A 27,500-nucleotide genomic window follows, 5' to 3' on the forward strand; every position below is an offset into this window, starting at 1 on the left:
CGTTTCATGTATTTATTAATTACAGAAATGATTGCGTAGCTTTGCTTTGTCTCACTTTGATGTAATTTTTTTTTAGTTTTCTGTAAAAGAAAACTATTGTACCGGCTTTCTGTCTGTCCGCTTTTTCTGTCCGCCCTCAGATCTTAAAAACTACAGAGGCTAGAGGGCTGCAAATTGGTATGTTGATTACCCACCCGCCGATCATCCAATATGCCAAATTTCAATCCTCTAGCCTCAATAGTTTTTATTTTATTTAAGATTAAAGGTAGCCTTAATCGTGCTTCTGGCAGCGATATAGAACAGGCCACCACCGGGCCGTGGTTAAAGTTTCATGGGCCGCGGCTCATACAGCATTATACCAAGACTACCGAAAGATAGATCTATTTTCGGTGGCCTCGACTATACGCTGTAGCGGCTGTACAGAAAACTCGATTGCACCGAAGAAACTTCGGCGCATTTTTTACTCTTTTTTTTTATTGTGCCCTGTCGCTTGATCTTTTTTTAAAGGGCTTAATAAATGCCTTGGGTTGCCCTCTCCTCCGGCCTTTGCGTATAAAAGGACATCTCAGTGATTAGATAACCAGGAAACATTTTTTGTGAAGAAATTATATATTTGCCAAGGTGATATTGATATATGTGATCTGTTGTTTACAAAATATCCTAAAAAAAATCTTTGCAAAATAGAAAAAAAATTGTCCCTTGTAAAAACAAGATTACTAACTTTTTTTTTACACAAATTGACCAAGTTGATGTTTTCCTGTTAAAGTTAACTGAGAATGATTATTTAAATGAAATGCGGGATTTGTTGAATAGAATAAACTGCATATTAGAATTTGGGACTGGTACATACATACCCTTATCTAGCCCGGAACCGAATGAGGTTGGGGGAGCTGTGGTAGAGGGAAGAAGGTTAAGGCTTAACAACAAAGAAAATAACAGGTCTCTTCCTTAAAGAATGATAAGTTATTTGAGGGAAAACAGAAGCAGGAATGGAGTTCAGGAAGAACACCACATATCCCCCAACATGTTTCCTTCCACAAGCAAATGAAACCTTTTGTTGTCAGAGGAAAAGTAAGTTACCAAACTATGCAATCGTAGGAATTCTGGCTTCAACAGAATACTTGTGGGAAGAGGTAGCCATACGGGTGTTACGATGCCACGTGATATGGGGAGCAACTCTCTTTCTGAACTCAAGGAACCAGTGACGGAGATAGTACCTAAATGTAAGTACGCATAAAACATACTGCAACGGAAGAAGTGGGGAGGGTGGTCGATAGAATGGACCACTTATTGAATTCTTTAACAATTTGGTGTGGTCTTAAAAGCCAGCCATTAGTTTAACTGATGGTAACCATTTACATTTCAGAAAAAAAACCGAAAACCTATTAATAATGGCTTCTCACATCAGAATGTCGTAAGTTCAGATTACTTCTTTCTTTAAAGGCAAAGGTTTATAACCCCGTTCTTTACCTTACTCTTTTGTAATATCATAAGCCTGAATATTCTCTGAACAGTTTGTTGCTAACGAGTTTATTTGTCCCTGATTTGAATAAAACTTTCATAATTTAGGTCCTTTAGTTTTTTTCTTCCTCCTCGACAGGATTGGATCTAAGGTAGTTTTCTTGTTTAATCACTAGTCGGGGTCGCTGTTTTGATGAGCCTTTTCCAGGTGTTTCTATCTCGTGTCCCCATCCGTCTGTTCCTGTTTTAATTATCACTAATAATGGTTGTTGAATAGTTATTGGTTAGTTTTAAACTAATGGCTGACTTTTAAGACCACACCAAATTGTTAAAGAATTTAATCAGTGGTCCATTCTATCGAACCCGCCTAACCCCCCCCCGGCCACTTCTTCCTTTGCAATGTGTTTTCTGTGTGCTTTTATTTAGGTACAATCTCCGTCACTGTTTCCTTGAGTTCAAAGAGAGAGTTGCTCCCCATATCACGTGGCTTCGTAACACCCGTATGGCTACCTCTTCCGACAAGTATTCTGTTGAGACCAGAATTCATACGATTTCATAGTTCGGTAACTTTCTTTCCCTCTGACAACAAAGGGTTTCATTTTCTTGTGGAAGGAGATATGTTGGGGGAAAATGTGGTATTCTTCCTGAACTCTCTCCTTGCTTCTGTTTTTCCTGACTTATTGCTTTCGTTCTTTAAAAAACAGACCTATTATTTTCCTTGTGGTTAAGCCTTACTCTTTTTCCTTCTTCCCCCATATCATTCGGTTCAGGGCTAGATAAGGACATGCAGGCGCCCAGTCCCGAATTGTCATTTGGTTAAAAAAAGAGTAAGGAAGCTTTCTCCTCTGACCGGAAATCTTTTAGATAAACTGGTCCGCAGAAAAATAGAGTGCTTTGGTCTATTTAGAATCTAAATTAAAGATATCCTGTTTTGTTGATGCAGCTTCCTCAAATATTTACCTTGCGTATTCGCGCTTTAAAACCCGGCCCCCCCCTCTCTTTCTCTCTCGTTGCGTCTGTGGTTATCGTATTGATCTGAGCTTTCCATTTCTCTTTATTCTGTCCAGGGTTTTCAGTCACTGGGTGCAAAATGTAACCCTAAGAACAGCTTTCGTTTAAAGCTACCCAACTTGGTTATGAAAAAGAAACAACCTTAATAATTTATAGGTTACAAAAAAAAAAACAACCCTAATAATGCATACATGGTATTTTTCGGGCCTTTTTTATATATATATATACTTTTTTAAGATCTTCCCTCTGCTTAAATCCCCCATGATGTATATTGTTTTTGACCTTTAGAAGTGAATATATATTCCTTCCTCTTTAAACTAAATAGTCTAGTCTCGTCTATCAGAGCTACACCGGAAGAAGAGCGGGAATTATATCTGTACGCAGAATCTGCCCTAATGGGACGGAAGAACTCAATGCCCTTATGTCGACCAGACCCGGAGACAGGAAAATTAAGTGGAAAGTAAAAAAAAATAGACCTGTATTTGAAGGGAGGGAGATTAGGAAACACGGAAGATCAGAATTCCGAAGTGCTGCACAGTTACGGAGGGTATCATATTGAATTCCTCAGGACCAAATAAGGAAAATGATGACCAGACTACACTGGTTCTGATTGGCTTTTAATTATGACTAATCTTCTTCTTCTTCTTCTTCTTCTTCTTCTTCTTCTTCTTCTTCTTTGATCACTAGTTGGGGTCGCTGTTTTAAAGAGCCATATCTAGGTGTTTCTATGTTGTCCCCCTTTCGTCTGTTCCTTGTTTAATTATCACTAATAATAGTTGTAAAATAATATTACCAATAAATTTTAAACTAATAACTAACTTTCAAGACCCCCTCAGACTGTTAGAGAATGTAAAATCAAAACAGTAAAGAAAAACAAACTTGAATACAAGAGCTACCTGCCCTGTTCTAGCTCGATTTAAATCTATAACCAGGTGCTCATTGCCGAAAAGATATTTGCAAAACTTCACCAAGCCCCATCAAACTTAGGCGTCAGCAATTCATTCTGGCTGTAGCATCCACTTTAACGCAAACGTTGTCTCTCTCTCTCTCTCTCTCTCTCTCTCTCTCTCTCTCTCTCTCTCTCTCTCTCTCTCTCTCTCCCAGGCTGCAATGTATTTTTTAGAATCCTGCCGCCGCTTTGGGGACTTGTTAAGAAATCTCTTTGACTTCCGGTATGTCTGCTGCCGGTACCTGCTTTGTTACTCAGCCTCCACCGCGGACAGGTGTTAAGGGAAGGATGAAGGGCCGCTTGATAAGACGCAAGAGATGTTAGAATTCGTCCCCGGGAGATGGCTTCTTGTGAAGCTTCTTGTAACTTTGAGGGAGGATTCGTATTTAGTGTTTATTGAAGACCAAAGGACGACGTGATGCTTTCCGAAGTCAACACAAGCAAAAACAAAACATGTGCAGAATTTCCTTCGGCGCAATCGAGTTTTCTGTATAGCGTATAATGCTGTGTGAAACTCTCAGTCACGGCCCATGAAACTCTCAGTCACGGCCCTTGAAACTTTCAGCCACGGCCCGGTGGTGGCCTGTGTTGTTGGCACCAGTAGCGGTGCCAGACGCATGATCATGGCTAACTTTAACCTTAAATAAAATAAAAATTACTGAGGTGAGAGGGTTGCAATCTGGTATGTTTGATGATTGGAGGGTGGATGATCAACGTACCAATTTGCAGCCCTCAAGCCTCAGCAGTTTTTAAGATCTGAGGGCGGACGGGCAGACAAAATGCCATCTCAGTAGTTTTCTTTTACAGGAAACTAAAAAGGACAAGGAAGGAAGAGAGTGGTTAACTGAGTTTGAAGAGTAACTAATTATCAATATGAGCTTCTGCCAATCACTATTAGCTACAGCGATATCAGATTAAACATAATTCAACTACAGTCACGTATGCCTCTTATACAGATGGTGTTATATGGCAGTTCCTGGAATCTTTCTAAACTTGCAACTGTGGATATTATCACCAAAAATGACCTGATTGCTTGGAAATTTTGGGGCATCACATCAGCAGCTTTAAAACCGATGATCAGTTTTTTTGTAAACTGTTCCCCCATTTGACCTACATGGGCCCCTCCAAATAATTCCCCTAAGGCCTTCGGGGGACAAACAAACATGCACAGGGGAACACTTTGTAAACCACATGGGTACAAAAAAATGAAATAATATGCAAATAATCGTCAGTGATGTGCAAATATACAAATATTCTTCATGTGGGAAACAAGTTCCTTCATATAACATTTCCATGGAATAAACCAACATTAACAATGTAATTTGGCTGCAAGGTTATGTAATTAACCTTAGCACACAAAGAGAGAGAGAGAGAGAGAGAGAGAGAGAGAGAGAGAGAGAGAGAGAGAGAGAGAGAGAGAGCCAGTTTCAATGAACTCGAAGATTATACAATTGAAAAGGAATGAGTCGCATTAAGCACATCCTCTTAACAAATGGAGGAAATGAAGAACCATTTCATTGGCATCATTTTGCTTAATGACCATGGAGCAATGCATAAATCGTATGGTCATGAATCACTTTGCAACGAAAAATGTCTTATTCTTAGGTTCCGGTGACCTAATTAGAGCATTATACGCTTTTTTGCTGCTGGGAAATACACCCACCCCCGTAGCCTGGTTGTGTTCTGAACGGAATAGTGAGGTTATGGAACACGGAATTAGCCTGTTTCCGTTATTTTTATTTTCCTTTTTTTATGCCCAAACACCGATAAATACTTTACTTCTCCAGTTTAATTGCAGTGATGTCTTTCACCAAGCTGACGATATGGTACTCATTTCAAAGGTAGTTAATTATGTGTATGTTATTTATATATTTTCATTTGAATAATATGCAATTAATTTCTCTCGTAGACCTTGAAATGAAGAGTCGTTTGATTTATGATTTTAGTGGGGCTCAAAATTTGCTGCTGGAGTTCTACTAGGTGTTATTGTAGGACTTTTATTATTTTAACCTTGACTTACATTGTGGTAGTTGTCCTTGGAAAAAAGAGCACTTGCTACTGCCGTTGGAAATTCTGTTTCAGTTAACTGCCGTGAGGTTATTCAAGTGAAAAAGCATTTGTTTAACCGATTAGTAATGGCAGTTGCCAATGAGATAGTTAAGCTCAATTCTTGCAAAGCAAAGTCTTTATTGATCAGCCAATCTCGTTCCATGCATTCGTTGCAAAGCTAAACAAGAGTATTCTGACCATTTAGCAATTCAGTGTTGCCACTGCATGGTCCATTTTTACTTTATTTATTTATTTACTAAATTGCTTTTTTATTTATTTATATCTGCAGTGCTTTAAAGACATGTTTTCTGATGCTATCGGTACCCTATATATCGGGCATCAAGTTACTGTACCAAGAAAGCTTGGTGCGTGGTTTAGACTAAGGTGGCTTATGACAGCCCTGGCCTTTTTGCCCTTTTCTCAAATGCAGGAGGGTGTGAAAAAGATCATGATGCCTGGTGATGACCTCCTGACTCTGCCCAACCAACAAAAGATGCGTAGATCTTTGTTCGTCTATTTTTGGAACATTGTTCTGTTTGGACGTCAGCAGCATCCCGAGATCCGAATGAAATGACAAAGGGTGCCGCATATACTTAAATGTCACGTATGGACGTTGAATTCATTAGGTTTAATTCGGGGTTTAGTTTTTTTTATTATTGGTTTTTATCAGAGTCAGAAGGGCAAAGAGTTATACAGTAACAAATACTAATGGAATCTAAAACATAAAAATAGCCACATAATTCAGGGTGATAAAAACATAAACAATATGCATAGATTTCACTCAGTTTATGTACGGAAATTTGTCAAAATTACACGGAAAAAATATATATATACTGCATATATTGAGAAAAATTTCTTGCGAAAGGATAACTATATGAATGGTTTCAGAAGCCTTGGAAGAACATCAACAGTAGGAAATAAAAAAAAAGAAAAAAAACCTTGTGTTCAAGGTCATGGGTTATATTAGGTGCCACCAAATTCATTTGCCATGCGCTGGATGGAAACCATATAACCTACTCTCCCGAACTTCAGGCTATGCCATAGATGCTGTGCCATGGCCCTCCATGTTTTTGGGGTTAATGCTTCTCAACATGAGAGTAGTCTACATGTAGTAACATATTTTCGCTTCTTTTCTTCACATATGGGCAGTTAATTCATAGAAAATCGAGGTTTTAGGAATCTGGGAACACAGAGGCAAGGAGAGAATTCCACTGATTAGAGACAGAGAGAAAGAGAAACTCACTGAACAGACCAGTCTAACAACAGCTCATCTTTTACAAACCCTTCACTGCTTGAGTGCTGAATTCTCTGTCTTCCTCTGTATTTCATAAGTCAATAACCTGTTGTCATCAGTTAAAAAGAGGAGTCCATTTCATTCACATTTCATGCAGATCGAAGCTCATATTAATTAGTCATGCAATTCTCGGTGGCTTTGTCGTAAAGGATCTATATAGGAGTTGCTCTCTCTCCCTCCTCCTCCTCCTCCTCCTCCTCCTCCTCCTCCCTTCTCTTCTTCTTCTTCTTATTTCCTTTAATAATTAAGGTTTGATCTGCCCAATGGGTTACCTCCAAACGTTCGTCTCCGCTTCAACTCCGATATCCCTAACCCCCCCCCATCCGATATCCCTACCCCCTCCCCCTTCCTCCTCCTCCTCCTCCTCCTCTCCCCCGTCCCATCTCCTCTGGTCTCTTGCTACAAAGAGTCTTTGCTACTTTGAAGTCTTGGCATGATGGTGCCAGAGCTACGTGGGGGGACGGGGGCCGGGGGGGGAAGGGGGTTACCGTGGGGATCGCCATTGTTGAGGCAGGTGGAGTTTACAGAAAACGCGATGAAAAGACAGAAGAGTGGAGAGGGCTGAGAATCGGTCTCAGGAGGTCTGGCGATGTAAAAAATTGAAAGTGCCTGGAGGAATTACTGTGAAAACGCTATTGTAAAAGCTTTTGAGTTTTATATTAAAAAAATTACACTACGAAGATAAATAAAGAGCAGAAATCAGAGGATAAAAGATATTCTCAAGAGATCCGGTAGCATGGAGAGAATGAGGTGATCTCTGAGTTGATAGGTTGATTTGGCAGCCATCTTGAATGGAATGGCTTTTACTATGGACTGCCAACCAGCTAGTGGGACAGATTTGACCGTAAACATGAGAAATTTAATTATCATGTAATAGCGCGCATTGTGTCCGTGTAAATTCAATATACAGGAAATAAGTCAAGTATACCTTAGTTTAACCAGACCACGGCTGATTAACAGCTCTAATATCAGTGTTAACTAATAGAATATTGGAAAGAATATCGAATGAAATAAGAAAGTCGCACGGTGGCGATCGTAATGACAGACAACATTGTTACCATCCAGGCGCTTATTGCCAAGTTAAAGGAGTAATCCCCTGGCCTGGAGACTGTAGAGAACTGTGCTTACAGAGTTAAGAGCCTTGTAGTACGTGCTGGCTTTGTCTTCATCTCTGACAAATCCCCTTCGCTTGATTTAATCTATTAAAATAAATCGTAATACCTTCATTGGTAATTCACTGAGATATATTTTTATCTCTGATATTCCTCTCTCAAAGGAATCATTAGCGACTGAAGTCTGTAAAGTAAAAGGTCTTTAAAATAATAATCTTATTTTATTTCTCTAAGACTAGCTATGCATTATGTAACTCTCATAGACTTTTTGTACTTGATATATATAAAGATATGTAAGGTAGCTGTGTTGTTCTTTATGTTTTATTTATTTTTAACATTTTTCTTTTTCTTTTTTCACGTATGGTCATGTATTTTATCACCATGTGAGTGTTTCCACATCTTGAATAATAATAATAATAATAATAATAGTCTCTTTTCTCTTAGTTTTTTAAATTTGTTTTGAAGGGTGAGAATATAATAATAATAATAATAATAATAATAATAATAATAATAATAGTAATCATAATAAAATAATAATAACAATAATAATACAGGTTTTGTTAAACAAAATGGCATTTTTAACAGCATTTATTTTATATAGTAAAGAATTGAGCGTTTACTGTATAAAATAAATGCTGTTGAAACTGCCATTTTGTTTAACAAAACCTGTATTAAAGAAGGTCTTTTTCCTAATTTAACAATAATAATAATGATAATAATAATAATAATAATAATAATAATAATAATAATAATAATAATAATAATAATAATAATAATAATCTTTGTCTCTTTGCTTTTTAAATTTGTTTTGAAGGGTGAGCATATATATAATAATAATAATAATAATAATAATAATAATAATAATAATAATAATAAAGGATCTAGCATACAAGATCCAAGGGAACGTAAACCAAATTCACGCGTCAGTTCATAACGTTGATGAAATCTCTCACGGTATTCATCAAGGCGATCCGAGAAGCCTCAACGGATACCCCGGGATTGAAACTTTCACTTACCTGGATTTTCTGCCTCATACGCTCTCTCTCTCTCTATCTATCTGTCTGTCTGCCTATCTACCTTCCTACCTATCTATTTGAAATGCTTAGACTCTCTCTCTCTCTCTCTCTCTCTCTCTCTCTCTCTCTCTCTCTCTCTAACAAAAGTTCTCTTTGTCTAAAATCTCTAAAATCTTCTTTGTCTAAAATCTCTCTCTCTCTCTCTCTCTCTCTCTCTCTCTCTCTCTCTCTCTCTCTAACAAAAGTTCTCTTTCTGTCTCTAAAATCTCTCTCTCTCTCTCTCTCTCTCTCTCTCTCTCTCTCTCTCTCTCTCTCTCTATATATATATATATATATATATATATATATATATATATATATATATATATATATATATATATATATATATATATATATATATATATATATATATATATATATATATATATATATATATATATATATATACACACACATCTGTGTCCCTCGCCTCCATCCTCTGTCTTTCATATCAGCCATCAATCCAGGAAGGAAGCCTCGGGCGATATGGTACGAAAAACTACTAATTTGATTCCCGGTAACAGGAAGGCCGCTCTCGAGTACAAATGTCCACTTTCAGCGCAGGTTACAAAGCGTGACACGAAACCCGGGAGTCAAAATACTTTCAGCATGAAGAAGTGTTTGAAGTTCGGAATTTCATATCGAGATTTGATTGAATTCTACGGGCTGACGTCACACTTGGAGAACAAAGGAAAGATATTCGATTTCTTTATGCATTTTCGGCTGAAGTTTATGATTTGTTCGGTTTCTGTTTGAGTTGCCACGATAAGAGTAGGTCATGTGTTTGCAGTATCTATAATTGATGACGCTCCAGACCTTACAAGTTTTATTGTTTTGCTTTTAGTGACTTTTAATTGAATTTGCCGTTTTTGGTTTGGCTAACTTCTGAAAAATTATGGTGCATCAAAGTGTCAGTTTCCAGGTTATGGTTCGTGTATGAATTTTTTCAGGACCAGACCCCACTCTTTTTAACATCCATCATTTACTTTTACTACCCTGTGGGGGGGTGTAGGAGGTGAGACATCTGGTTAAAACGCCGTTGTTCTTCGCAAATAAACATGAAACAATGCAATCACACACTACAAAATAGTGAAACAACAGCCAAATAACAACGCGAATCGCCATTATACTTACGCAAGCAACACGTGGACAAAGAACCTGCTAGATTCTGAAGTGCACCTGGTGTGGGGGGTTGGGGAGGGGGCGCCTGTTGCCGCTGTAATTGTTAAAATGTCCTTTTTTATGAGATTCTCAATCACTCGTGCTGTTAACAGAGAAATTCAGGGACGTCTGCTCTAAAAGCACGCGGTTACCAGCTCGAGAACGGCACGGAGAGCAGAATTTCTTCCTTTTGTTCTTCTTCTTCTTCTTCTCCTCTTGTCGTCTCGCGGTGTGGAAAATCTCTGGCTACCGTATCCGACAGAGAAACCGCGCAACGCGTCCGCTCTGGCGAGAGCCTGTCAGTGTAGTGTTGAGCCGCGCCCTTCAGCCAAAGATACTAAGCCAACGTGACTCTCTCTCTCTCTCTCTCTCTCTCTCTCTCTCTCTCTCTCTCTCCCGCTCCTCTCTCTCTCTCTCTCTCTCTCTCGTGCCTATACACGCGCGACATGATACTACTAGTTGGGATGTGACGGTTTTCGTGTACATGTGCTGTTTTATATATCTGTTTATTTGTTGATTTACTTAATCTTTTATTTAAATTTGCGCCGTTTTGTGAAACTTGAGGGCCTTTGAGTAACTTCTACCAGAGGTCGCAAAATACAGTAAGAAATCCCCTGGAAGTTGGAAAAGCAATATGTTTTCGCCCGTCTGTCCATATGGTTAGGCACAATGGGAGGACATCTCAAGAACTGGCCGACAGATTTTCACTAAACCTTGCAGATATATGCATTAAGTGACCCTCTTGAGATTATCTGCTTTTGGTAGAAATCGGCTGAGAGATGACAGTTATTTGTCTTGGGAAACATTACACCCTTTTCTCTTTCCCCTCTGCTGTGCTTAATATTACCATGCGCCATCGCACTCTATAAGGAATTTACTAAATAGGATATTTTCTCTTTTTCAACATTTGGCCATTTTGTCAAACTGAAGGTGTTCCCAGATAAAAGCAACAAAACGTCCATGCCACATTCATACTTTAACTGCTGAATCTAGGATGAACTCGTTTGCACATAAAACGTGTACACAGAAGGCTCAACATCAGGACATCAAACACCCCCCCCCACACATATTGCGCCTCTCACCTCAGTCTTGCATGCTCTTTCGTGCTTCGTGAATACTTAGGCCCTTTCTTTCCAGTGCCCTTCTAGGCCTTCCTCTCCTCTTCGTTCATATCATTTCTGAATTATGCAGGTTATTCACCAGTTTATAATCGTCCATTCTTTCCACATGATCAGACCATCTCGAAATACTCTGAATCCTCTTGACCTACACTTCCAGATCTTTTATCAAGCTTATTATTGTAACTCCCGAATGTAATTGTTCATCCATGTCTCACCAGTTTTGTTTTTATAATTTCTGGTAAAAAAATGACGATATTCGAAAAATGGAAAGTATAAAGCAGAGAAATCGTAGCCAAGGAAAATGTATCGAAATTTCCTGGAAATTCTTATTCGAAATGTGTATTGTTGAAGCTGGTAGAATGTCGTCAACAGGTGATATTGACCAACAGGTGGTAACGGGTACAGAGTGGAGGAGAGAAGTCATATCTCTCTCTCTCTCTCTCTCTCTCTCTCTCTCTCTCTCTCTCTCTCTCTCTCTCTCTCTCTCTCTCTCGGTGTGTGAGTGAGCAAATAAGATTTGAAATGTATAGCCATTTTCACTAAAGCCAGTATAATACTGAAAATAATTATCTTGAGATGATTATTTCATTTGAAAGCGGTTGGCACCATACCGAAAAATTGTCTTTTTTCTTCAGAATTATGCTTTATCAGTTTATATATATCTGTTATCTGTCGGGATTATGTAATGGTGTACATTCTGTATTACTCTTGTACTGTTGTATTATATATATATATATATATATATATATATATATATATATATATATATATATATATATATATATATATAGTGTGTGTGATCCTGAAATGGTTGAAATCAAATATCAGTGAATCTCCTGTCTCGTTGCATGCTTTTGATTTTTTTTTTCTCCTTGCAGGAGCAATATTGGAAAAGTCTTGTTTTCTGTAATGTGACAAGTCACCGGCCACAATGTACCATCTTGTTATTTTTGCAGTTCGTTATGTATGAAATGAATCCCGTGATAACGATCGGTGTCGGGAACACCCGTTCTTCGAGTTCATAAACCTTGTGGCAATAGTACACAAGGAATATATTTCATTTTAGTTTTGACTTTATCGTTTACAACGGCATATACTTTACAATTGCATACTTTGTTTTATAGACTAAATAATAACCATTATTCTGAAGAGTGTTTCCGCAAGGCAGGAAAAGATTTTCCCCATTTCTTCCACACTTTTAATTTTCTGTAAAATAAAACTGTTGTTCCGGCTTTGTCTGTCCGTCCGCACTTTATTCTGTCCGCACTTTTTCTGTCCGCACCTTTTCTGTCCAGCCTCAGATCTTAAGAACTACCGAGGCTAGAGGACTGCAAATTGGTATATTGATCATCCACCCTCCAATCATCAAACACCAAATTGCAGCCCTCTAGCCTCAGTAGTTTTTTATTTAAGGTGAAAGTTAGCCATAATCGTGCCTCTGGCAACGGTATAGGATGTGCCACCACCGGGCCGTGGTTAAAGTTTCATGGGCCGCGGCTCATGCAGCATTATACCGAGACCACCGAAAGATATATCTATATTCGGTTGCCTTGATTATACGCTGTAGCGGCTGTACAGAAAACTCGATTGGGCCGAAGGAACTTCGACGCATTTTTTACTTTTTTTTTTTTTTTGCAGATGGTATTCTATACATTCATGACGAATCTGACAGGCAAATTTGTTCTTATTCACTCGCTCCAAGTGACTCCAGGCTCCCATTGCCGCCTCTATTAGGTCCATTCAGTATCGTTACAAGGCAGAGACCTTCATCCGAAGGTCGGCCCTCTTCTGCTATCCAAGCTTGACACCGGCGTTAGTCCAAAAACTGAGATTCATTTTATTTTGTGTAAAATCATAAAATACATTATTAATAGAAAATGAAATCAAACTAGCAGAGGAAAATTCCGATACTGATGGAGTTGGGAGGGATGTTAAAAGATGTTGAAGATGCTCTTAATATTATATAACTATAATTACAAGTTTTTCCCAAATTATTTTGTGACGAAAATAAAATTTTCTAAAAATCACCGGACAAAAAGGTACTGTATCTTGCCTTATTAAACCTCATAGCTTTACTTACCGTACTGTATTGGCATACGTGTCTCATTGTGGACCACTGCCGCTTGCCACTAGGTACAAAATTTTATATCTCTTGGAAGTTTTAGTAATACTCGAAATTTAAGTATAGGCAGGGACGTTGACCATGGTCTCAGTCCTGTTCTTTTATGCTTCCTAGGGACTAGCACGAGTATATAACCTCTCAAGAAAGCTTGAAAATCAGAAGAGAATTCAAATGCATCCAACCAAAATACAGAAAACAAAGTTGTGGCATCAGGTAGGTGTATAATTTTCACCCCCCAAATTAGCCTTAATCCATATGTCAGTGCATTGGGATAATGATAATAATTAGTCGCAATAAGAGTCAACAGGCTTCTCCTCCTAAGCTTGTGATTTCTAATACCCATTCTATAATTGGGCACTGGGGGCTCACCGTGACCCACCGCTACTCACATTATACCCCCGTAAGCTAATTTTTATTTCCATGGCAAGTGAGGTAACACTGTTCCCAGCCGTCCTGTGTAGGATAGATCTGAACTACCCAGCTGAGAGGAAGAGGACATCGGGCAGTTAAGGAGACAAAGAGTGAAAATGAATTATGGCATAAGGAGCTAAAGTACAACAGAAGTCTTGGAAGGATATTGAGTATACCCATTTTCTGTGTCTGCCCCCACTCTATTATTATTAATATTATTATTATTATTCAGGAGATGGGCCCTATTCATATGGAATGAGCCCACAATGGCCATTAACTTCAAATTCAAGCTTCCAAAGAATATGGTGATCATTAGAAAGAAGTACCAGAAGGTAATGGGAAATACAGAAGGAAAGAAGTGATAACTTCTCAAAAAAGAACAACTAAATTAACAAATTAATAAATGCCTAAAAATGAAAGTAGATTATTAACATACACGGATAATTGCATTACGGTAGTAATGCCTTGCATCTTCGCTTGAACTTCTGAAGTTCCAATTGCACGACATCCTCAGGGAGACTGTTCCGCAGTCCAGCGGTGTGAGGAGTAATAAAGGACCTTTGGAACTGAGAAGTTCCAAATCTGGTTGCCCTCAGCAGGAAAAAGGGATCAGGGATCAGTTGTGGATGTGAAAGGGATCTATGTTAAAATACAATGGCTTTGTTCTTATCAAGCTTGGTTTGTTATTTTAGTGCCTTTTGAATTGCGTCATCTTAATATATTCTGAAGTAATGCTAGCTAGACAGGTTGACGTTTAGATAAATCTTTAAGTATTTGCTTCATGAAATCAAATTACTGCTAAAAATTGCTCTATGAAAGTAAAGTTGTGATGTAGTTAGTGGTCTGGCTTGGCAGTTTAATAATAATAATGATAATAATAATGCTAATAAAATCCGAGAGTATCTGATCTTGTTTGTCCTCTCCCGGATGACAGTATGGGAGATATGACACAGCCACCCACTCCCTGCAAACCAGTTTGTCCGCCCCGGGTGGGTGCGGGGTAGTTAGGGGAACGGAAGGGTAGGGGAAGCATCCACCCTCCTCCGGCAAACCTGTTTTCTGCCCTGGGTGGGGGCGGGGTAGGTAGGGGATTGGGAAGGTTGGGGAGACAGCAGCCCCGATTCCAGCACGCATAGCGCCCGCCAACAAGCTCGTAATAATAATAATAATAATTATTATTATTATTATTATTATTATTATTATTATTATTACTATTACTACTTTAGACATACTTACCCTTTTAAACTAAACAATAAATAATGATTAACCATTTAGTAATACACTTAGTCCAACATTAAGACTATTTATTAATACTTATTCAACTTGAAGAACAAGAGAAATTTGTTTCTGGTGATAGACTTTCTCCCTATAATGCAGCCCAATAAGCTGTAGGTCCCGTTGCTAGGTAACCAATTGGTTCCAGCATGCGTAGCGCACGCCAGCAAGCTCGTAATAATAATAATAATAATAATAATAATAATTATTAATTATTATTATTATTATTATTAATGCTTTAGACATACTTCCCATTTTAAGCTAAACAACAAGTAATGACTAACTGTTTAGTAATATCCTTACTCCAGCATTAAGACTATTGAGTAATACTTCCACTTTAAGAAGTCACGCTGAACCCTCTGACAGCGATGACAATCTCAGACCTGAAACATGAAGATACGAATCGCAACACGATCGAGGCTTTTCACTCCATTTCCAAAAACTCATTTCTCAAGACTCTGAGACGTTTCATTTTAGGCCTTGTAACTTTTCCAAAGACTTTGAGAAGCGCTGCACGTGGCTCTTCAAGAGCTTCTTGGAAGTAATGTCTTTTTGTTTGTTTGTTTGTTCACGTCCTCTCTGATAAACTTGACGGAGTAATTAGTGAACAGAAATTTTTTTTTTGTGTTTATTTTTATCCAGCTTTTTCTCGCTACGTGCGTTCAACAAGGTCAGAGTTAGGTGGAAAACAGCTCTCTTTCTTTCTTTCCTTTGTTCGGTGGATGTTTTTTGGGTACTGTTTGTGGTATTCTTTTGCTGGTCTCTTTTGTAATTGTTTTTTCTCTGTGACATGTTGCATTGTTAGTTCCCATCTCTTTGTTCTTCCGTGGTTCTTTGGGATCTAATGAACGTGTGCATTCCTTTCATTATTTGGAGCTTAAATATATTAGCCTATATATATATATATATATATATATATATATATATATATATATATATATATATATATATATATATATTATTTATAATTATAATATATATATGTTATATTTATATATATATATATATATATATATATATATATATATATACATACATACAGTATATACATGTTTATATATATACACGTGTGTGTATGTATATGTTCAAACAGACAATGAATTGCAACGTAGGTTAAAGGTGTCAGCGAGTCACTTTGTATTCTGGCCGGGCAGGGTCGTCCCTGCATCAACAACAAGTCGAAACTCATAATTTCCAAGGCTGTTCATCCCATGACCCCGTCAGGTACATTGTTTAGCAAAAAACTGATGGTGCGGAAAAATATTTCATAAGAGTGAGTTTGTCCTGTCTGTCTTTATCTATATAAATTTATGCATATATATATATATATATATATATATATATATATATATATATATATATATATATATATATATATATATATATATATATATATGAAATTTTTTTATCACACTGTGATTTATATACAGTCGTGAAACATGAAGCTACAATTTTGTCGTTTAATGTCCAATTCACGCTACTTCAGTGATATCCCCGATGGGGAATTATCACCGAAGGGGAATTTTTTAAATGTGTTCAATGGATCGGTACTGCCGGGTTTCGATCCCTCGACACAGTACCTTCCAACGACTCCATTCGACGCTCAAACCTCTCTTGGTGGCTCAATGGTTTGACCGTCGATTGGAGTCGTTGGAATGTACTGTGTCGAGGGATCGAGACCCGGCGGTACCGATCCATTTATCACTTAAAAGAATTCTCCTTCGGTGACAATTCCCCTTCGGAAGTAGAATTGATATTAATCGACCTTTGTAGCTTCATGATTATATATATTTATATATATATATATATATATATATATATATATATATATATATATATATATATATATATATATATGTATGTATGTATGCATATGTATACATGTATATATATATATATATATATATATATATATATATATATATATATATATATATATATATATATATATATATATATATGCATGCAAGTAAATTGCCTTAGTTTTATATAGAGATTTCATTTTAAAGCAGAAACCGTATTGACATCGTGTATAGGGTTAGTTTTTTTGTTGTTATAAAAGTCAATGTGTGTGTGTATGTATTATATGTATGTATGTATATATATATTATATAATATATATATATATATATATATATATATATATATATATATATATATATATATATATATATATATATATATGTATATATGTGTGTGCTTTGCTCTTGTGTGTATGTGTGTGCATGAATAATTAGGGTAATTTCAGATTCACACCAAATATAGTCTCGACAATCTTCAATCAAAACAAGGTTAACAGGTTAGCAAGATGAAACGCCAAGTTCAAAAGATTAGCCATTTTAATCATGAAAGTTCACTTTGTGGTAACATTCCTTAATCTCGGCCCCCGCCTATCTATAAACGCATACCGAAAATCCAGAATCAGACAAAAGCAGGTCACCCACGTCCTATTTCGTGGTTGGTATTGAAACATTATACATTATCAACATTATACATTGTCATGAGATTTGTTTTTTCTCTTAAACTCTTGGGGCTCCAGATTCAAGCAAACTTTCGTAACGTACACCGTTGATATATCACAGCTTCCAGAGAAGTGTACTAAGTACGTCTTCGTCACATTTTAACTAATAATTCAGTAGTCACTAAATTTGAATATCTAAAACTAGCAAAGCGTTATATTTATACAAATTTGCTTCCGGTTTTCTCTATAAAAAGCAGCCAAAAAGAACTGTTTTGCAGCCCTTTTCGAAGTAAAAAAAAAAAAAAAAAAAGCTTGTTTTTGTCAATTAAATGGCAAAAACGGCTTTTTACATTTTATTCAAAGGAGAACTGTCTGTTTTTATCCATTTAATTGGCAAAAAACGTCAATTTTTAACCATTGTACGAGGCAGAACCTGCCTTTTTCACCCTGTTCATGTAGTAAACATGAAACGGAACCCCTTTGCGCCTTAGTTTCACACAGAGCCCCGGGAGCTATAAATTAATCTCTCTCTCTCTCTCTCTCTCTCTCTCTCTCTCTCTCTCTCTCTCTCTCTCTCTCTCTCTCTCTCTCGTTCTGGCACATCAGGGGAAGGTTATCTTCCCCTTGCATAAGCACGTAGCCCTGCAGTGGCGGAACCTCTCTCTGCCCTCCTTGGTCTTGGTGTTGCAGAGCCAGTTGTGGAAGGCGTAGTCCAGTTCCTTGCAGTTGACCCAGAGGTCTCCGTAAGCGCAAGAGTTGGTGCACAGTTTCTCGGCCTTGCAGTGCCCTGGGCAGTCCGAACAGGGCGTCCCGGACTTGTAGGGCTTGGAGAGGGACTCCAGGTAGTTTCCGCTGGAAGGAAAGTGGAGAATGTTTAGCCTTTTATAAGACAGGAGCTTGCAAAATGGCAGTGGAATTCAAGTACTGTAGGCTAGGGAAATGTTTAGGCTTTATAAGACAGGAACATGCTTCAAGGTAGAAATATAGGTAAATATTCACCTAAATACACACACATACACTGGTGCAAAATGGCAATGAAATTTAGGTACTGTAGTCTAAAGAGCATGTTGTTATTGCTACAACTGCAGCGCTGCTATATTTGTTCTTAAATCACTTATTATCTATTCCTCTGAAAAGTTTTGTCTGATTTTGGTTTTCTACTTTCATTTCCAGCTTTATGGTAGTTCTCATATATATATATATATATATATATATATATATATATATATATATATATATATATATATATATATATATATATATATATATATATATATATATAAATATATATATAAATATATATATATATATATATATAAATATATATATATATATATATATATATATATATATATATATATATATATATATATATATCGGAAAAAGCGAGATACCAACCTCTGTTCTTAAAACGGAGACTACAACAAAGTATAAGCCTCAAAATCGGCTTATTACATATATACACGTACACACATATATCTGTGTGTATACGTATACATATACACATGTATGTGATGGGGTGTGTTTACACGTGGGTGACGAAAGTGGCGAAACTGAACACTGTAGATCACAGGCTAAATTATTCAGTCTCAGATCAAAGCATAAAGCGTTCCATTACCACCGAACATCAATGGAAAAAATGAAATATATTTTCCTTTCGGCTCTTTGTGACATCGCTCCGCCGCTTCATTTACATTGCCACTGCTCTGTGGCACGGCGTGTGACTCTACAGTCGCTCTATTTATATTTATTTTTGCATGACATTGAAATTATATAGACTCTGTATGCTAGTTGTCGCTAAATAACTGAACAAAAAGGTTCACATGGCATTCATTAAAAAAAATTCATCTCCATCTGGCCCGTAATTGACCAGATAGGAAAAATAGATAATTGAAATTCTTGGGAAACTTTAAAGAAAATGTTCTTTCACTTTTAGTCTGTTCAGTTTTGAAAAATGTAAATGGAACTCATGGGAACTTTAAAGAAATTTTTTTCACTTTTAGTCTGTTCAGTTTTGAAAAAAGGAAATGGAACTCGTAGGGAACTTTAAAGAAAATTTTTTCATCACTTTAAGTCTGTTCACTTTTGAAGAAAGTAATTGGAACTCATAGGGAACTTTAAAGAAAATGTTCTTTCATTTTAAGTCTGTTCAGTTTTGAAAAAAGTAATTGGGACTCATAGAGAACTGTAAAGAAATTGTTTTTATCACTTTAAGTCTATTCAGCTTAAAAAAAATTCATTGGAACTCACAGGGAACTTTAAAGAAAATGTTTTTATCATTTTCAGTCTATTCAACTTAAAAAAAATTTCATTGGAATTCATAGGAAACTTTAAAGAAAATGCTTTATCACTTTCAGTCTATTCAGCTAAAAAAATTCATTGGAACTCACAGGAAACTTTAAAGAAATTGTTTTTATCACTTTCAATCTATTCAGCTTAAAACATTCATTGAAATTCATAGGGAACCTTAAAGAAAATGTTTTTAGCACTTTCAGTCTATTCAGTTTAAAAAAAATTCATTGGAACTCGTAGGGAACTTTAAAGAAATTGTTTTTACCACTTTCAGTCTATTCAGTTTTGAAAAAAGCAATTGGAACTCATAGGGAACTTTAAAGAAATTGTCTTTATCACTTTCAGTCTATTCAGTTAAAAAAATTAATTGGAATTCATAGGGAACTTTAAAGAAATTGTCTTTATCACTTTCAGTCTATTCAGTTAAAAAATTCATTGGAATTCATAGGGAACTTTAAAGAAAATGTTTTTATCACTTTCAGTGTATTCAGTTTTGAAAAAGTAAACGGGACTCATAGAGAACTTTAAAGAAATTTTTTTTTTTTTTTTTTCAGTGTATTGAGCTTTCCTTGTTCCTCATAATGCTTGTGAGAGATTCGAAGCTCTCTTGGAAATGGTTTAGGGAAATCCTTGTGCCTTAACTTCATTAGGTCAAGTGCCTCTCTTGGGTTAACTTTGGCCCATTTCGTGTTGTAAAATGGAATTTACCATCTTGCTCTGGGCATAAAAAAAAATCTGTCGTTTTTAAATACATAGAGTAAATGACGAAATTTATCGTAAAACAAATTTATACGTAATGATTTTTGCAATTTGTAGTAAAGGAAATAATGGAAAAAGGTTGAATTGTTGAGATTATTAATATTAATGATTTTGGTGATGTCTCAAGACATAAAATATAGAGTAAGTCAGTTACAGGAGTTGATTATTTAAACAGAGCTTATATTAATTAAAGCTCAATGGATGATGTAAACTTATATTCCTAATTATTAACCACACTCTTCATAACCACTGTGACCTTTCAGGTTTAGACGTAACAGAATATTAAGTAAAATTCTTGAAATAATTATAATGAAGTCAGTATTCATTAGTATGGGCTAATGATGCATTATTACAGAACACCAAAATAAGATCTCATCTGGAGGCACTGTTGACCTCAGAAAAGATCACAGGTCAATAAGTCAACGTGACTGAAAGCTTCGGGGTATATGTAACAGAATATTAATTCTGTGGAGCATAGGGAAAGGTGTCTAAATATCTGCATCCAAAATGAGCCATTTTTTTTTTAAAGGCGTTATGATTTCATTCGTTTATGCAAACAAAACTAATTTGTTTTGTATTATTGATATATGTCGACTCATTTACACGCCTTTATCTTCTTCTTCTTCTTCTTCTTCTTCAACAATAAATATTTGGTGATATTGATGTATACCTAACCATATTTAAATACATTATTATTATCGTTGTTGTTATTGTGATAATAATAATAATAATAATAATAATAATAATAATAATAATTATTATTATTATTATTATTATTATTATTATTATTATTATTATTATTATCAATGATAATAATAATAATAATAATAATTATTATTATTATTATTATTATTATTATTATTATTATTATTATTATTATTACTCAGCAACGATAGATATTAGGTGATAATGATCTATAGCTAACCATCTCAAATATATAAATAGTAGACCACACTACAAATAGCACCCTAACTACTTTGCATTCCAAGTAATAACCATAATCATTAAAACCAACACTATCAGCGATACTTACATAGGACAGTAATTGCAGACGTAATTGTAGAAGGGTTTAGGTTGGGCATTGGGGCAGAATGCCAGGCCGCAGCCGACCTCGTGGGAGGAGTGCCACACCATCTGGGTATAGTGACCCACCACGAAGATGTCGTTCTTGCCCCCGTAAGTGAAGTTGTCCTTCTCCAGCCACCAGGTCTTCACTGCGAAGAACCTGGAAAATGGAGGGCGAGTTTGGAAAGATAGGTTTTTTTGTTTTAGTCCCTGCTGTGGTTTTTTTATTTTAAAACGATCCCCTACCTTCCCCGCCCCACCTGGGGCGGACAAACAGGTTTGCAGTGGGAGGGTGGTTGTTTCCCCTACCCTCCCGTTCCCCTGCCTACCCTGCCCCACCCGTGCAGACAAACAGGTTTGCATGAGGAGGGTGGATGTCTCTCCTACCCTCCCGTTTCCCTACCTACCCCGCCCCAACCCGGGGCGGACAAACAGGTTTGCAGTAGGAGGGTGGATGTCTCCCCTACCCTCCCGTTCCCTTACCTACCCTCGCCCCAACCCGGGGCGGACAAACCGGTTTGTAGGAGGGTGGATTTCTCCCCTATCCTCCCATTCCCCTACCTATGTCCTGTTCTCCCACGTACCTGACCTGGGCGGACAAACAGGTTTGCAGGGAGTCTGTGGCTGTGTCATGTCTCCCCTACTGTCACCAAGGGAGGACAAACAAGATCTACTCGTATTTTATTACTATAGATATAATTTAAAAGAAGTTCAAGTATATATCTTTCGTTTGGGACGTAATGTGTTTGTTTGTAAAAATTTTAATCAATGCAAATTACAAAAGAGTTCGCAACATTTAGTCAGTTTACTAATAATAGTTTCCAGTATTTAAGCAAAGCTTTCTTTTAAACTTTGAAAATATGATAAGAATGACTGGGAAACCCATAAGAGAAATCAAACTTCAAAATTTTACGTAATAAAGCCAGACAGACAACAAAGGTATTTGGAACTGATGAGTTATGGTTAATGACCAAGTTTATCTCCTGAATAACGTGAGTATTCAGAAAAGTGATGCAGTCTAAAGTTAAAAATGAGAAAAGATATGCGTCTGATCACTTCTTTTTTATTTCACCCCACAAATGAGCTAGGGTCGGCATCAATTTCGAGAAGATAAAATGTCGTCCCTTGGGCATATGGCGTTGAAATATTTAAAGAGGCTATACGAGAAGTTTATGCTAATGAAACTTAATTCAATTTACCAAGGTAGTTGTGCGTTAAAGTCCAATCCCCGGAATATACTGAAAGTTAATTAAATTAGTAAGGTATTTTTTGTGCGTTGAGGTTTTATCCCCGTAAAGTAGACTGTTAGAAATTGAGTAAACTTACCAAGGTACTTGGTGTGTAATAAGGTGTCATAATTGGAGAGTATATCGTTGAAAGTTTATTTAACTTACCAAGGCACTTGATGTGTTTGATAATATCATCCCAAGCATGTATGCTATTGAAAGGTGCTTTTAACTTACCTAGACAATAAGCATTCAATTTTTATTCCCTGAATATGTTCCATTTAACATTGGCATACTTCCCAAGTCACCTGATCCTCATGAAAGTGTCATCTCTGGAAAGCACGCTGTCTGATCTTAACTTACCAAGGCACTTGATGCGTAGCAACGAAAATATTTTGTCCGCAAGAGCCATACTGCTCGACAGTCCGGCCCTCGGCTGAATCGTGGATCAGGAGTTGACAGGCGTCAGCCCACCTCTGGGCGTCCTCGGCGGCTTTCTTTGACCAAGACTGCCATTGAAGAAAGAAAGGGTACTGTTTACATGGAGTCAACGGAAAGGAAAACTGTTTAACTGGAAAATGATTAGTAGCGTTGGTCAATTGTAATAGATATATGGTTTGAATTTCAAGTAGTTTCAATGCATAAAATTATTTTAGCAGAGCATTGCTATTTAGGAAAGTTACGTTTGGATATTGCATTAACTAAGGCGTTGATAATTTTAAATTAACTTCAATACACAGATAATTTTAAATATCAGTCTTCAAACACATAGGATATATATATATATAAAATATATATATATATATATATATATATATATATATATAATATATATATATATATATATATATATATAATATATATATATATATATATATATATATATATATATAAACATAAACAGAACACGATGGTGCAGGGAGATATATTTGCTCATTATCTATTCGAACTAAATGTGAATACCGAAGAAAGTCTTAGTAGGAGAGGAAGGAATGAATAATAAAAACGAGAAACCAAAAGCAAACAAACATTCCCAGACTATTAGAGGTTAAGTGACGTAGGCATGAAAACAACAATAATTGTAGCAGCAGCAGAAGTTGTAGTGGCAACAGCATGCTCTTTAGACTACAGTGCCTAAATAACTGTGTCATTTTGCTCCACGGAATTACATGCTACCCATTTGCACTGATTTTGTACTTCATTTGTTTACATCTCTCTCTCTCTCTCTCTCTCTCTCTCTCTCTCTCTCTCTCTCTCTCTCTCTCTCAACTATTCACAACCTTGCGTTCTTCTTTTCCATCTGTCTTTACACCACAACCCTCCGAAAATAGGTTTTCCCACTCACTCACAGTCCCACGCGCAGTCAGAAATACAATTTTCTTGAATTATCTCACACTGTCCTTTGACGTTTGACCTTCCTTATCAGGACGGTTTTTGTAGACCATTCGCGACGCTGGTGAATCCTGGTTGAATTCATTTGAGTGAGAATGACATTAAGATAGACCATTTTTTTTTTTTGCCGTATTACATAAAGAGTATTGGCAACATGGAAGGTCTGTGGAAGCCATGGTTAATTTTGAGGGTCTTTATAAGATCTCGGGAGCTGGGTTGGTTTACAAATAATGCCCTCTCTCAGTGGAGTGACATGGATTTTTGTCATCAGTCTTTTTCCCCATACAAACCCTCAACATCTCTCTCTCTCTCTCTCTCTCTCTCTCTCTCTCTCTCTCTTAGTAGACTGACATGGATTTTCATCATCAGTCTTTTTCCCCATAAAAACCCTCAACATCTCTCTCTCTCTCTCTCTCTCTCTCTCAGTAAACTGACAGATTTTCGTCACCAATCTTTTCCCCATAAAAACCCTCAACATCTCTCTCTCTCTCTCTCTCTCTCTCTCTCTCTCTCTCTCTCTCTCTCTCTCTCTCTCTCTCAGTAGACTGACATAGATTTTCGTCATCAGTCTTTTCCCCCCATAAAAACCCTCAACATCACAAGAAGCTCTCTCTCTCTCTCTCTCTCTCTCTCTCTCTCTCTCAACATGAGTAACACTATCACAAATCGAAGCACGAGATGCGACAGCCCTCATAAACTCTACGGGTCGTAAGACCACATTTACATTTCTCTGAGACTTGCAGTAGATTAACCGGGCCATCTACCACCACTGGCCTTTGCTGAATGATGACCCGTAAGCGATTTTAAAACGTTCTAGTGAATAAGAAACTTTATGTGGACCTTTGGACTCTGACCAAACTACTGAGACGTTATTGAAACTTTATTTACTGAATATTGACAGTAACGTGCCCTGACATCTAGGGGAGGCAAATGCGCATAGGAAATAACTAACCTAGAATATTTTTCTAATATCTATAATGGCTCTTCATTTGGGAAATTGCCAATAAACCTTCAGTGCATAGCTTAAGTGAAGTGAACATACAAATGATACTTATAATAACGATAATGATAAGGGATAATAATTCGTCTTTTAGAAGTGTGTATAATAATCTGAAGAGGCCAGTTAATTGGGTTGATGAAAACCTTATAGTAATTCTTTAAACATATTGCTTTGATGTGAATAGCGCTAATTATGTTAATGACCACAGGTTTAATGATAACAGTCTTAAATATGTTACTTAATTATGATAACGTGTTTTGGCTTGGAAATTTAATTATACTCCTAGGAGAGTTTTTTCATTATGTCTCTACGTTCCTGACTGTTTCCAAAATATAAGATTGTTGTGTTGCACTGTTACGAAAGCCATTGTTGAAAGTTTGTGTTTTGCTTATGTTCTGCGCCCGTGATTACTTAAGCTTTGCACTGTTCGTAGTTCTTGATTTTATATATAGTATTGTCATTTGTTTTGCTTTTGCTCATGTGCTTTCGCGTTTGATTAGTAATAACTCTTCTTGATTTTGCCAATAAGTTGATACAGATTGTGAGGTCTGAAGCAGATTTCTTTAAGCTTTGTTGCATTCATACACTTTTGAACAGCGTTCCTTATCTCACAGGTCCTTTAACAAGCAAAATGAAAACTAAAAACTAAAAAACAGGGCAGTGATCAAGGTCTCTCTCTCTCTCTCTCTCTCTCTCTCTCTCTCTCTCTCTCTCTCTCTCTCTCTTTAACATGTAACTGAATATTGACAGAAATTGGAAATGAGTTGAATAGACAGAAAAATACGTAACTTTGTTGAAAGAAGTAAAAAAAATCCATAAAAGAAAAATACAAAAGCGCACAGTTCAAAGGTGCGAGATAAAATACTGAAGTATTCTTGTTCCAGTGTAGTTCATATATAGGTCAATGACCCGTAGATAACCCTAACGCCTAAATCACTTATGTGTGATACTGCGTAGGCCTTCATGAAATATTTCGATCCTTTTTCATAATGCAAATGCCGGAGTCATGTTCGGGGGGGAAAATAAAACAAGTCAGGTGACAGGTCATGTGTCAAAAAGGTTGCAAAATTGTTGTTAATACTTCTGAAAGGTTTTTATAGGTCATAGATAAAACGCTATTTGGATTAGCAGTATCACAGGGTAATATTTTTGTATGTTTCTGAAGTGGAGAATTATCTCTTAAGTGTTATTTACGATGTTTATTTGTGGGTCTTGGGTTAAAAATTATAGGTCTCAAACAAGAGATATTGAACAGTCATCTCTGATCAGTGCTCTTATGTGTCATGAATAAAATTGCAGGTAATAATTATAGTTTTTCTGTATAATGTATTATTTCTGATAGATTTTTTTTTTTAGGTCACGGGTCAACAAATTACCGATCGTGGGTCAGAAAATGTCAGAATTATTTCAGAGGATAAGCATCTAAATATCATAATTTTTACTGATAGTTAAGCTATATACCTAAATTTTACACAATTTGCTTTCTCCCAGGTGAGAATATCTGCTCATTGTGTTCGCACAACTTGGTTGGCTGACCAAGATCAGATGGTTCTTATTGTCTCTCCAAACCAACGACCATCATACAGAGGCCTTTGTCGTGAGTTCTTAGGCAAGATTTGATTAGATCAATAGTTGTCATGGGCTGTTTATCAAGTCCACCTTCAGGTGGAACCAGTCTTCGGCGGCAACCTAGACCTTGTACACTTAGTACAAGGGTGACCTCCAAGTACCTGAAGATTTGCAGCCTGTTATATTTTTCCTCGTGCCCTGGAGGACAAAGGTAAGTGACCTTATTTTACATAAGTGAATAGGTTTTAAAAAAATGGTTTTCAAATCACGATCATTATTTCAAATGAGCGTTCACAGGTCGAAATAGTCATTAACTCCGTCCTAATTACTTCCGAGAAATGTTTAAGGGTTTTGTCGATACTAATATTTCAGTTTAATTCCTCGTATTTTGCGTCAGTGTGTCTAGTCAGTTTATGCTTCAATAGATCTCCATCGTTTCTGTGGCAAATTATACACAATTTACCCTTACTGAAAATTATAGGTTTCAGTGGTGTCATTTCTCAGCAGTGTATAAACAGGCCCTTTTAGCCATGTTAATACTGATATCCTATATATATATATATATATATATATATATATATATATATATATATATATATAATACACACATATATATATATATATACATACATATACACACACACATATATATATATATATATATATATATATATATATATATATATATATATATATATATATAAATGGACATTAT

General features: G+C 36.5%; 3 protein-coding genes across 6 annotated transcripts in view; 1 reads left to right on the forward strand and 2 right to left on the reverse strand.

The window, feature by feature from the left end:
* The window catches only part of LOC136828333 (synaptotagmin-10-like), a 107,473-nt gene extending 97,072 nt beyond the window's left edge, over positions 1–10,401 (reverse strand). For all 3 annotated transcript variants that reach the window (XM_067086230.1, XM_067086228.1, XM_067086229.1), the window contains exon 1: positions 10,066–10,401. The gene's annotated coding sequence lies outside the window, so the exon portion shown is untranslated. The remainder of the gene's footprint in view (positions 1–10,065) is intronic.
* LysRS (Lysyl-tRNA synthetase) overlaps positions 1–27,500 on the forward strand; it is a 202,666-nt gene that overhangs the window by 88,691 nt on the left and 86,475 nt on the right. The window contains exon 2 of the mRNA XM_067086226.1: positions 26,708–26,996. Within this exon, the coding sequence (XP_066942327.1) occupies positions 26,854–26,996 (143 nt within the window). The 5' untranslated portion in view covers positions 26,708–26,853. The remainder of the gene's footprint in view (positions 1–26,707; positions 26,997–27,500) is intronic.
* The window catches only part of LOC136828338 (cysteine-rich secretory protein 2-like), a 53,340-nt gene continuing 43,182 nt past the window's right edge, over positions 17,343–27,500 (reverse strand). For both annotated transcript variants that reach the window (XM_067086239.1, XM_067086240.1), the window contains exons 4-6: positions 23,188–23,333; positions 21,567–21,758; positions 17,343–18,334 (exon numbers count right to left, since the gene is read on the reverse strand). In XM_067086239.1, coding sequence (XP_066942340.1) covers positions 18,085–18,334; positions 21,567–21,758; positions 23,188–23,333 — 588 coding nt within the window. In that variant the 3' untranslated portion in view covers positions 17,343–18,084. The remainder of the gene's footprint in view (positions 18,335–21,566; positions 21,759–23,187; positions 23,334–27,500) is intronic.

The sequence above is a fragment of the Macrobrachium rosenbergii genome, chromosome 42 (genome assembly GCF_040412425.1).
Source record: "Macrobrachium rosenbergii isolate ZJJX-2024 chromosome 42, ASM4041242v1, whole genome shotgun sequence".
NCBI classification, from domain to species: Eukaryota; Metazoa; Arthropoda; class Malacostraca; order Decapoda; family Palaemonidae; genus Macrobrachium; species Macrobrachium rosenbergii.